Source organism: Terrapene carolina, unplaced genomic scaffold (genome assembly GCF_002925995.2).
Source record: "Terrapene carolina triunguis isolate 2854851 unplaced genomic scaffold, T_m_triunguis-2.0 Scaffold96, whole genome shotgun sequence".
NCBI lineage: Eukaryota > Metazoa > Chordata > Testudines > Emydidae > Terrapene > Terrapene triunguis.
In genome coordinates this window covers 42,772,148-42,784,861 of record NW_020664447.1, presented here as the reverse complement: position 1 = coordinate 42,784,861, position 12,714 = coordinate 42,772,148, and the positions used below count along the sequence as shown (strand labels likewise).

At 44.5% G+C, this 12,714-nt stretch overlaps 1 protein-coding gene across 2 annotated transcripts in view; it reads left to right on the top strand.

Moving 5' to 3' along the window:
- Positions 1-12,714, top strand: part of GCHFR (GTP cyclohydrolase I feedback regulator) — a 37,061-nt gene that overhangs the window by 22,223 nt on the left and 2,124 nt on the right. For both annotated transcript variants that reach the window (XM_026651244.1, XM_026651245.2), the window contains exon 2: positions 7,177-7,271. In XM_026651244.1, the coding sequence (XP_026507029.1) occupies positions 7,177-7,271 (95 nt within the window). The remainder of the gene's footprint in view (positions 1-7,176; positions 7,272-12,714) is intronic.

Sequence of the window (12,714 nt, the reverse complement as noted above, 5' to 3'; positions counted from 1 at the left end):
ACTCCGTGACAGTCGTATTATATTGGGCTAGAGGTGTATAAGCCTAAACATTGGTGGAGCCGGGCCCACAGGCCCATATAACTTGCTGTCTATGAAGTCAAGGGAAAAATGGAAAAACTGCCATTGACTTCAGTAGGAGCAAGATCAGGCCCTGAGTCTGTACTTCTAGACTGTTTGGGGTTGTTTCATCCCCTCTGAGCCACCCCTGGTTCTCCCCTTCTGAAATTCCATGGAACTTCTGGGCTCCAACATTCATCTCTCTTGTAAAAACAAAATCATCATATTTTCTTGCTCCTTCAACCTTGCTGGCTCCAGAGAAGACTACTTTCTATCCACTGCCAGCTCTACCATACAGCCGGCCAGAAATGTAATTGACCCGTGATGAGGAAGAGCAAACATTTCCCGTTTGCCTAGGGCAGTAAAATCCTTTGACTCAATGTCAATTTTACCCTCATGTTCTTCTTAACTAAGTCTAAGTAGTTAAAATGAGTTTTTAACTATTGCATTTTGGTGCCTATGGTCTGGTAATGGCTGTACTAGGTTCCAGAACATGTGGGGGAGACCCCTTTTGGATACAGCACCCGACATCCATGCCCAGTTGTAGCAGTTGATAATGCTCTGTCAAATAGGGGACAAGGAGCCAGGATTACTGGATTCTCACTCTGTGGCTTCACACAAGTCACTTAGACACTGTACCTCCGTTTCTATAAAAATAGGGCCAAAGTGGATAAAAATAATTTTGTTGTTGTTGAAAAAATAAAAAAATAGAATTTTTTTAACTTAAATTGGATTTTTTAACTTTATTTAGATAATAATTTTTTTCTTTTTAAAAATAAACCAGTTTAAAATGAAATCTGAATTTAATACAAAACTTAGGATAATGTCTCAATATTTACATAAAAGTTAAATATGCTGAATCCATGAGCTTATATCAGAAACCTTCAGTTAAAGCCTTTTTTAATATAAAGAATCAGGGGAAAACATCCAACTTTTGAGATCAAGCTTCATAAGTATGGCACAATAGTTCGTATACTGTATTAAGGGCTTGTTTTGCTTAAGAAAAATAAATGGCATCTGCTGTTTTGTGTGTTTAATTAAATTCCAGTTACCACGCTAATGCAGCGTGACACAAATCATGAGCAAAAAATGAATTATCTAGTAAATAAAAGAAATGTCATTCACCATTTTCAAACATACTAAAAATATACAATTAATAAATAAGAATCTGAAAATATGAAGCTATATAATTGCTTGTATAAATGTCTGTAGTTATAGTGTACCCTCCAAGGTAGCAAAAAGATGTAACAAATCCAGTGTAAAGGCTCTATTTAGTTATAAATCAACATGTGAGATTTGGAGATTTTTCAGAGCATGTTAGACAAACACCTGTCAGGGATGATCTAGATAATACTTGTCCTGCCATGAGTGCAGGGGGCTGGACTAGATGACCTCTCAAGGTTCCTTCCAGTCTTATGATTTTATGTTTTAATGGTTATATCAATGAATGAGAATGCACCTTTCTTTAGAAAATAACTGAAGCACAAATGGAAGAGTTTATTAAAATCAGTTATTTAAATCAAGGCTTTTCACTTGATGATTTAAATCGCTGATTTAAATTGCCTTGATTTAAATCAATCCACCCTGAGTAGGGGTGATAATTGACTACCTCACATGTGTTGTGAAGATTAAAAAATTAATGGCCGTAAAGCATTCTGAGTTCTGTGTCTGGAAGTGCTATAGACAGGCAGAGTATTAGGTGTTTGAGGGGCCTTGTTCTCGAGTCGTCCTTTCCTCATCAAATGCACTCTCCTCTCCCCCTTACCTGTACTGTTGTCCTGTGTGTTGTCTTTAGTTCCTGTTAGCCCTGTAATTTCTATTATGTTGGAGGACTCTGATACAAGACTGTTGTCCCCAGACATAGTTAAAACACAGTTCATTCTTACAGTGTAAATGGGAACTAACTGTTTTAACCGTAATCAGTATAGTCTGGTAACGGCCATGCAAAAGCCCAGAGCCATAGTATAATTCAGGAACAAGGTAAAACATGGTTTGGTCTCATCCATGTTGTAAGACTGCCCCGTGTTCTGATTGTATCCAAGGCTACCATGTTTTAATCTAGCCCCCCAACCTTATACATTACAGTATAATTAGGACCTTGGTTTTGGAAGTTCTTTGGGGGCAGAGAATGTTCTGTAAAATGACACATTTTTAGCACTGTGTAAATGCTTTTTAATACAAGCAGCTGGGATATACATGGCACAATGTAAACACTCAGATGACTTACACCTCTGTCTTCCTACCTCCATCCCATTTGCTTTTCTTCACTTTAAAGGGTACATGCCAACAATCACTTTACATTTCATTGGCATTTCTCTGTACCTAGTTATTCCCAGAGATGGTCACCAGCATCTTCCTCTCATTTCATGAAACCACATTTATCTGCTACAGAATTCCTCTGGAAGAAGGATCTTTTTGGAACCCCATCAGCACCTCTCCCTGTTCAGCCAGCAGAGGGCTCTGCTAGAGCAATATACCTAAGGCTCACACTCCCATTGTGAGAGGAGGCAGCTCCTGTGTCCTGTAGGAAGTGCTTACGTGGGCAAACAACATCAGTAGCCAAACGCTGGCTGACCCTTGCCTCTCGGATCTCGTGCTAAGGGGCTACTTAATTGCAATGTAGATGTTTGGGCTAGGGCTGCAGTCTGAGCTCTGGGACCCTCCCACTTCGCAGGGTCCTAGAGTCCGGGCACCAACCTGAGCCCAAACATCTACACTGCAATTAAATTGCCTGAGCCCTGCGAGCCCGGGTCAGCTGGCACAGACGAGCCGTGGGTTTTTAATTGCAATGTAGGCATACTCTGAGTGTCTACACTACAAACTTTGGTCAACATAAGTTACATTGGCATAAAGCCTCCACAGTTAGTATATCGCTTGTGCGCATGCATGCTTGGCTTCTTGTGTCGGCGTTGCACGTACTCACCAGGAGGGCTTTTGTCAATACACAGTGCGCTGCACCATGTATAGTATCCCAGTATGCATCCTGCCACCATCCAGTGCACTGTTTTTTGGGGAGTTTTGGCAATGTGTGGTGGGGCAGAAACAAGTCACAAAGGGGTGACTGGGAACCAGGGGTCAACTTCCCAGCATGCAACTGTCTCCATCCCATAATGTCATCTATATCCCAAAATTTTCATGCTTTTTTAAAAATTCCACGAACCTGCATCATGCTCCTTGCTGTCCGCCATCTTGGACAGAAGCATGGAGTCTGCACAGCTCTGCACTATTGTCATACATGTTGCAAGCACAGGATGCACGATCCTCTGGTATTAGCAGAGCTGCAAGAATAACCAAATCAGCAGGGAACATGACGATTGCCTGGAGGTCAGATTGCTGTGGGACATAGCGAGAACCAATTCAAGGTTGTTGGTGGCATTCACAGAGCAGCTGCAGATGGGGGAGTGCCCGTTCTTGGCCTGAGAAATGAGCACTGACTGGTGAGATTACATTGTAATGTAGGCTTGGGATGACAAGCAGTGACTGCAGAATTTTTGATTGCACAATTCCACATTCCTAGATCTGTGTGTTGAGCTCGCCCCAGCCCTCCAGCTCAGGGACATCGAAGTGGGAGCTGCACTGGAGAAATGAGTGGCAATCACACTGTGGAAGCTTGCGATGCTCAATTGCTACCAGTCAGTGGGAAATCATTTGGGAATTAGAAAATTCACTGTGGGGGCCATTGTCATGCGAGTGTGCAGGGCCATTAATCATCTCCTGCTACTCAGGACTGTGACTCTTGGCAATGTGCAGGACATAGTGGATGGATTTGCAGCTATGGGGTTCCCGAACTGCGGTAGAACAATAGACGGCGCACATTTCCCTATTTTGGCACCAGACCACCTTGCCACAGAATACATAAAAAAGAGAAAGAGCTACTTTTCTATGGTTATGCAAGTGTAGGTGGATCACCAGGGATGCTTCACCAAGATCAGTGTTGGCTGGTCAGGGAACGTGCATGACGCTCCCATCTTTAAGAAGACAGGATTGTTCAGAAAGCTACAAGCAGGGACTTTCTTTCTTGCCTGGTGGATTATTATTGACAATGTTGAAATTCCAATAGTGGTCCTGGGGGACCCGGCCTACCTCTGGCTCATGAAGCTGTACACCAGCCACCTCGACCGCAGCAGGAAAAGATTCAGCTACTGGCTCAGCAGATGCAGAATGACAGTTGAATAAACTTTTGGTAGATTGAAGGGATGCTGGCGCTTTTTATTCACAAGATTAGATCTCAGTGAAAAAGGCATCCCAATGACTATAGCTGCCTTCTGCGTCCTGCATAATATTTGTGAAGTAAAGGGGAAAAGTTGCTGGGGGGAGATGGAGATGGAGCGGCCATTTGCTGAGTTTGAACAGCCAGACACAAGGGCTATTAGAAGAGCTGAATATGGAGCTTTATGGCTCAGGGAGGCTTTGAAAGAGCACTTTAACAGTGAGACATAGTAATGTGCTGTGGTGTACTGTGCTCTACCTGGTCTGCTGTTTTGGGGCCTGTTAGGAATTGTGTGGTGCTTGGTGTGCATGTGTGAATATAACACTGACAATGCATTGAGTAATTTTGTGGTGTTCGCTGTACATTTATGATTATTACACTGTTTGTTACTGAGCCTATGAGTATCAAGTAAGTGGGTGCTAGGCACTCTGCAGCATATATTGTGAACCAATAAAGATTAATTGTTTTCCAGATAATAAATTTTATTCGGTAACAAAATCAGTGCAAAGAAAAACCTGTGCAGTTTAAAAGCAAATACATTGAAAACTTAATAAATTAATGGAACAGAACTTAACAAGGGGAAAGAACTGTAATGTCCATTTTACCTATACATACAGCAGCTGTGGCTCTCTCAAGTCAGTAGGTGTGAAGCTGTGGTTGTCCTTAATGTCCCCCCAGGTAGAATAGGGATGTGGCCCCCCGATGCCATGTGTCGAGGGGGTGAGTAGGGGAGGTGCTGCAATGGAGATCTCCAGGGACTGCAAAAGGAGGGGAGCTCGGGATTGGTGAACCTGTAGGTCCACAAGAGTTTGCAGCATTTGGGCTTGCTGCTGTAGAAGCCCCATTATGTCCTGGTGCATCTCCCTCTCCTTTTCCTGCTGGGACTCCTGGCCCTTTCTTGTCCAAACAGTCTGCAATATGCGCAGCTGCAGCTAAAACACAAAAGGCACTGTTGTCAGTATAGTCACAATGGAAGGTAAAAGTTAAGGTTCAGAACTCCCTTCTTTTGCTCCCCTAAAGTATTACACAAGACGTGCTTGCTGACATTTCTGCTTTGGAATGCTTGTGCACGGTGCCACTCACAGCGCCAGCAATATTGACTATGGCCTGCTAGAAGTGAGGGAAATGAGGAGGCAATTGCTTGGTTGCATGAAACTGAGTGTAGGCCAAGAGCACTGAATACTGGCACCATTTCCCACAGGCAGTGATGATTTTAGCTGAGATCTCACTCCTGAGGGTAACAAAGTCACAGAGAGCACAGCTGCTGCTGATGTCCCGAAGCTGTCCAGGCCCACATGCCGTTAGCCTGCATGCTGTAATGGTGCCTGCAGAAATTAGCACTGACTGGCGTGGGAAAGTGTCCTACTGCAGAGGGAGCAATAAGGTTGCCATCTCTGGAAACCTTTGGCAGAGGATTGCAGAGTACCTCCATGGAAGTTTCATTGAGCTCTCTCAGGAGGATTCAAGGGACATAAGCAAGGGACACTACAGGGGAATGACAAGCAGATAACTCTACCTCTGTTGTACCTATACCTCTTCTAGTATGAGTAAATTAATGAACAGTTGATAGTTGTGTCCTGTTAAGTTTGGGGTGCCATCAGTACATCATTGTGATGGGAAATACAATTACACTTACCCGAGGTTCCTTCCCCTGCATTGGGCTCGCCCATGTTCAACCGCCAAGATTGACTGGGCTGCAATGGAGTCTCAAACAGGTGCTGGATCACGGCATAGCTGGACCCTCTGGTCGCATGTCCCCCATCCTCCTCCACCTTCTACTCATCCTTGCTGTTCATGCCAGGGACTGTAACTTGGGCTCCTCAGAGGTTTCCATGGTGGTTTGTAGGGTGGTGGTGGGGTCTCTGCCAAGCATGTCAAGCAGCCTTTGTAAAAGCAGCAGGTCTGAGGCTCTCCTCTGGATCGACTGCTGGCCTCCCATGCCTTCCGATACGCCTGCCACAGTTCCTTCGCTTTCACACAGCACTGCTGCTGATCCCTGCTGTACCCTTCGGCATCTCCCGTGCAATCTGCTCGTAGATGTCCACATTTCTACAGCTGATCCATAGCTGTGCTTGTACACACAAGCTCTTCTTCCCACAGGCCTCGAAGGTCCAATATCTCCTGTTTACTCCAAGCTGGAGCGCGTAGCTGGCATGATCAGCTAGATGGTTGCACACAACAATGGAGAGCAACTAGAGGTGTGCTCGCCAAGCAGGACAATCAGGAAAAGGCATTTCAAAAATTTGCAGGGCTTTAAAAGGGGGCGGGGGCCTTCTGGTCTCTGTGACCCCTGGGCAGTGGATTTCACAGTTATGGCCACAGCAGTCAGTGTCGGGCATTCTGCGACAGCTGCTGGAGGACTGTTAAGGTCGACATAGTAATGCAATGTCTTCACTGGCAGTGCATCAACCATGGCTCAATGCCACTTGTGGTGGTGATGTTACTGTGTCGCTATAATGGGGCACTTACATTGGTGGGAGACAAATTTAAGCGTAGACACATGCATTATTAGGTCGACACAACGTGGCTTACGTTGACCAAACTTTGTAGTGTAGACCAGGCTTTAGCGAACAAAGAGGTTTCCAGTAAACATGATCTCTCCGGCTCACCTACAATAGATTCTCCTCTTCATCTCCTTCGCAGTAGTTCTCCTTCCTAGATGTGCTGCTTGTGATCCTGGTAGCAGGAGTGTAACTTGACAAACAAGTGCAAGAAATAAGCTTCCCCCCAAAGTCTCACATTTCTCGTGGATGTGGGTGGGGAATATACCCTCCCTCACATTGCAAGGGTTTGCTCTTTGGGCTTTTTATTTCTTCTCTGTTTAACCTGTCCCTTGAAAGTTGGGATGAAGAAATGCACGGACTATGGTATTTTTTCTCATCTGCTGAATTTTAAATTTCCTTCTGCAGGAAGTTGGACCCACAATGGTTGGAGATGAACATTCTGATCAACATCTGATGGACTACCTGGGTGCCATTAAGAGGAACATGCTGGGGAACCATTTGTAAGTATTTCTGTGCTACTTCTCTCTCCGCTTCCCCCTCCTCACCATCTCAAATCCTTTGTCAGTTACCCCTCCCTCTATCTAGCACGGGCAGTTTTCTTTTCTCACTCCTGAAGTTTCTCATTGACGAGACAAGGTGGGTGAGGTAATATTTTTTATTGGACCATCTTCTTTTGGTGAGAGAGACAAGTTTTCGAGCTTCCACAGGGCTCCTCTTCGGGTCTGGGAAAGGTACTCAGAGTGTCACTGCTAAATGCAAGGTGGCACAGATTGTTTAGCATAAGTAAACACATATTTCAAGGGACCATTCAAGGTGAAGTGGCCCGAGGTGAAATAGCCCATTAACACCCCTCCAGTCTGTCTCATTAAGACAGATGTAGTAGTGTACTGTAATGAAACTGGTGTTTCTGTCAATGAGGCTGCTACCCTGAAGCCTGTCTCTCAACAAACATTGCAGTGGATCCAGAGAACATCCCTTTATGTCCAGTTTCTTTCCTCAAAAGAACAGGGTCATCAGCATGACTCTCAGTTAATAGACTTTATCCATAATGGGCCTGCTTTGCAAAACTTTCCAGTTAATTTGACCTGCTCTTTGCAGATGGAGAAACTGAGGCACATAGGGTTAAGTGTCAGGTATTTTTAATGTATTTAGGTGCCTGACTCCCACTGAAATCATTGGGATTTAGGGTCAGATTTTTGAAGGTGTTTAGGCACCAAAGTGACTTACCAAAGGCCACCTAGCAAACTAGCAGCAGAGTTAGGATTAAAACTTGGGAACTCTTCTTAGCTGTTAGCCCTGTATAAAGTTTGCACTGCCTCTTAGTTTCCTGTTTAAAACAAAACAACAACAAAAACAATATTTATATGAGAGAGGCAAGGTAGTGATCTTTTATTGGTGGAAAGGGCCCACACCTGAAGAAGAGCTCTGTGAAGCTTGTCCCTTCCACCAACAGAAGTTGGTCCAATAAAAGATATTACCTCACCCACTTTGTCTCTCTAATATCCTGGGACCAACATGGCTACAGCTACACTGCAAATAATATTTATATTGCATTTTTCATCTGTCAGTCTCAAAGATCAGCAAGGCTACGTCTACACTGCAATAAAACACCTGCAGCTGGCCCGTGTCAGCTGACTCGGGCTGCTGGGCTATAAAACTGCAGTGCAGAAATTTGGGCTTGGGCTGGAGACTGGGCTCTGGGACCCCACAATGGGGGAGGGTCTCAGAGCTTGGCTCTACCCTGAGCTTAAATATCTAAACTGCAGTTTTACAGCTTTGCTGCCTGTGCCCTGCAATCCCGAGTCAGCTGACACAGGTCAGCCGTAGGTATTTTATTGCAGTGTAGACATAGCCATAGTGTCTCTATCCCCAGGATGTAAGTGGTAGAAATTGAGGCACAGAGGAGCGAAGTGACTTGCCTAGGATGCTGCAGCAGCAAGTCACTGTCTACAGTACTATTATATCTCATTGCCAGGAAGCATTTCTCGATGCTAAGCTTACATCTTTCCTTTTTCTGTAGGGATGTTCCCATTTTACCACCCTAATGTCCTTGCTGTTTAGTCTCCAAATAGCTTTAGGCGCTTATCATGGTGCACACCTTCCTTCTCCTAGCTCAACCAAGCTAGACATAGTTCGCTTTTTAATCTTTCCTCATGATTCAATCCCTTATCCAGACCCCTAATCATTTTGTTGCTGTTATCTGAACTCCTGCCAGTCATTAATATTTCTGGTACTCAGGTCCCCAGAACTGAATACAATAATCCAAGTGCAGTTTCACCAGAGCTGCATCGAGAATGACTCACTTCCTGGCTCCCTGATTTGGTTCCTGGCCTCTTTCGCTGCTAGAGTCCATTGCAAGCTGACACTGTTTAGCCACTCTCCGCATTGCTGTTGTCCAGGTGTCCCTTTTGAGTGCCTGAACCAGTGACCATTGAAATCAATAGGAGCCTTTCCATTGACTTCAGTGGGCAGTGAATTTCCAATTTCCGCCCCCCCCCCCCATATTAGTTTGTATTTTTCCAACTGGAGTTTTTAATGCTGTTTTCTGTCCATAGTTCTAGTTTCTCTAGGTCCCGGTGTATTATTTTGCTGCTTGCATTGATTTTGACACCACCTTCCACTTTAGTATAACTTGTGTTTCTGACATGTTGTTTGCATCCAAAATCCATTCTTACTTGATCTGCTTATTTCTCTTTGAAAAAAATCATTAAAACAGTGGAGAAGAAGCTATTAGATCTCTCTGCTGACTGGAGTCCACCTCCATCTTTGAGTGGTGGTGGAGAAAAAAAACCCAGCATTAATTACACAGAAGGAGCCCTACTCATTTCCCCCTGTATCCTGAAACTTTAGTTATCATCACCCTGGCAAATGGAGGCCTAAGTTATCTACCCCTACAGAATTTAAATTCTCAGTTGGGGAAGAAAAAGTTCTAGTCCTTGTGGTTGAAGAGAGCCTTCCAAACATAAATCAATGGAGTGCTGTCTTCCTGCATTTGAAGACACAGTTCTAGTGCCTCTTCTGCCCCATACTTTAGCCTAATTAGTGGCAACAGAGTGGAATTTACAAGTCTCTAATCAGTTTCATGCTGCTATTCAAAACCACTAGGTGGCAATGACATTGTCAAGAAATTCAGTTTTTTGTGCTGCTGCCACAGGGCTATGAACAGGGGCACGCAGTCAAGTAATGCATGGGGGAAGAGGACCCCAGAAAAAAGGAGGCTTACGGTAAAGCAGTGGATGCATCCCTACCTCACTGCTGCAATCACCACCAGGTTTTTTGTTTGTTTGTTTTTAAAGAAGGAATAACACCAGAAATATTCTTGTCACTCCCAGTAGCTGGGGAGGAGCTTCAAATTTGTAAGACACCTACTAGTCAGAACCAGTTGCAAAAGCAAATAATGACTGAAGTACAGCATCTGATAGCAATCCCAGAATCTATTCCTGTCCCGCAGTGCGGGGCTGGGCTTCCCACCAGAGAGTTGGTCCCAGGACCCACCTCCTGCCCCTCATATTTTGTATCTGCTTCAGGCTAGTAGGTGTTTTGTAAATAGTGCCAGCTAATTCTCACCCCACCCATTTGCTAGGATGGCTTGTGTACAGGATAGTCCTTGATGGCCACAGCGAAGAGCAGCAGCTCCCTGCTGCCTCCTCCCACTGCTGGGGTTGAGCAAGAGGAGACAGGGAGTGTGAAGAAAATAACCCCCTTGGAATGCAGCAGCTCACTCCCGCTGAGGACAGTTGCTGCATTCCAAGGGCATTAGCCCAGCAGAACCTGTTTAGAATGACATGAAACTTTACTATAGGAAGAGCAAAGCTTATCTCCAAGCAACTCAGGGAGTTTCTGTCTACCTCATTGTAAATGAAGCTTCACAATGGTTGGATTTCATTGTGTTCTGGGTCCACAGTAGTGATTCCATAATTAAGTTGTATAACCAGCATTTTCTTATAAGCCCGAAACTCACTCACAAACCACTGCATGTAGGTCTGAGTTTGCAGAGAGCCTGACATAAAAGCTCTAAGGGAGGTGAATTGTGCCTGAATTCGTGTTAACTCAGGTGCCTAATTATAACACTAAAATTAACTATTTCACTGCCTGTAAGAAAGAGGGATGATCACATTGTACAGAGCTGCACAATCTACTGTGAGTGGCATTTCATTTTAGAACCACCACCTTTTCCCACCCCCAGTCTGCTGTGTGGAGTGGAGCTGAGAGGAGATCTGAGCCCCAGTAAGGGGAGAGCCAACACTGCACTGCCAGCAGGGCATCTAAGCCACTTCCCCAGACAGTGGGGGTCTGGTCATCTTTGGTGGGAGGTGTAGGGCCAGACAGCTTTCCTTCTTGTGACTGCTGTGCTGCTGGAGGCGGCCTGCACACTCAAGCAGATGTCACTGCATCCGTGACAGGTGGGTCACAGTTCCAGGCTTTTCTTGTAACTATGAAGGATAGCACTTTTTTTTTTTTTTTTTTTAATAAATAAATGAGAGCTTAGATTCTGCCTTCACCACAGGGCTGGGAGGCTGAGTCCAAAGCATGTGTCTATTGTGCCTATTTCTTAATCTAGCCCTGCTCCAGGTTTTATCCAAATCCCAAACCAGAGGAGCCCAACCAACCACATGTGATCCTATTTTGAACATCTGCACAGGCGCCTGTGAGTTTCATTTTGGTGTCCCCAGCAAGCTGAGCTTGGGAGAGCACCGCAACTATTTTTTTCCAGCTCGAGCCTTTGGAGCATTTAGGTTAGAATCTCCCCATTTGGCGCATTCGTGCCATATTGCAGTGCCTGTCACTATTGTTTTGGAAGGGAATTCTTCAGGATGCATCAGAGGTTACCAGAATTTGGTAAGCTCAGGGTTTAAGCTGTTCATGATGTCTGCTGAAGTTATATTTCTCTCTGCTGGCTTTTAACTGGAAAGGAGGAATTTGTAAATTCTGACAGCCAATCCACACTGTTTCAGACAGGTTACAAACACTGAAGACCAAATCCTTAAGTCAAATACGACATGTCTTTTGTCTGAACAACTAAGGGTCTTGTGACTAAGGCACAGGACAAGGAGTCCAACCGGGGTTCTGATCCTGGCTCACCACCAACTTGCTCAAGTACAAAACTTCCCTGCCTCAGTTCCTTCACTTGCATAATGGGAATAATATTTCCTTACCTCAACATGTGAGCCTAAACTGACACTTAAAAAGCATGTTGAAAGCCTCTTCTGGGAAGTATTAAGTTCAAAAGCAGTTGTAATACATATCTTTACACCACACCTATAATTATAACAAAGTGTAGTGTGTCAGAAGAAATAAAATAGAAGTCTTCAGCAAGCTCTCACATCTCACCATTATTATATTTTAAAAATACCCTCCCCCCCACTCCAGTAATATTTTGCAACCTAAACTTTAGCAACTTTGGGGTTTTTTAGTGTCTGGAAGTCAGGAAATTTATAATTAAAATTCCACAAACAGCTTTAACTCTGACCTCATAGCTCCAATCATTATCAGCATATCGGTTGGTATGGTCATATCCTGGCAGATAACTAGGTAGCTTTTCCAATCAGTTTATATATGTATCACATCCAAAAAACTATAGTAAAAGAACATTATTAAGGGTGCAAAGTCCAGTACTTATGTTAGGAAATGCCAGAATTAGGGTTGTCTGTCCAACCTTTATTAAGCCCCTTGTGCATATACATTATGATACAGTCTAATTACAGTATCATACTCCCTCCCCTCCCAAGAATACCTACCTCATTCAGTGCACAGTTTGGATGAACAAGCCAGTCCCTGGGCCCCTTGTCCAGTCTGTCTCCCCACACAACCCTTCTCATTCCCAGTCTCCACCCCACAGGCTCCTTATCCCAACCTACTCCTGTCGCCGCCCACCCTTCTGGCCCTTGTCCCCTCTGCATTTGAGAGCACAGTCTCCTTGCTTCTGTTACCATGACCAACCCG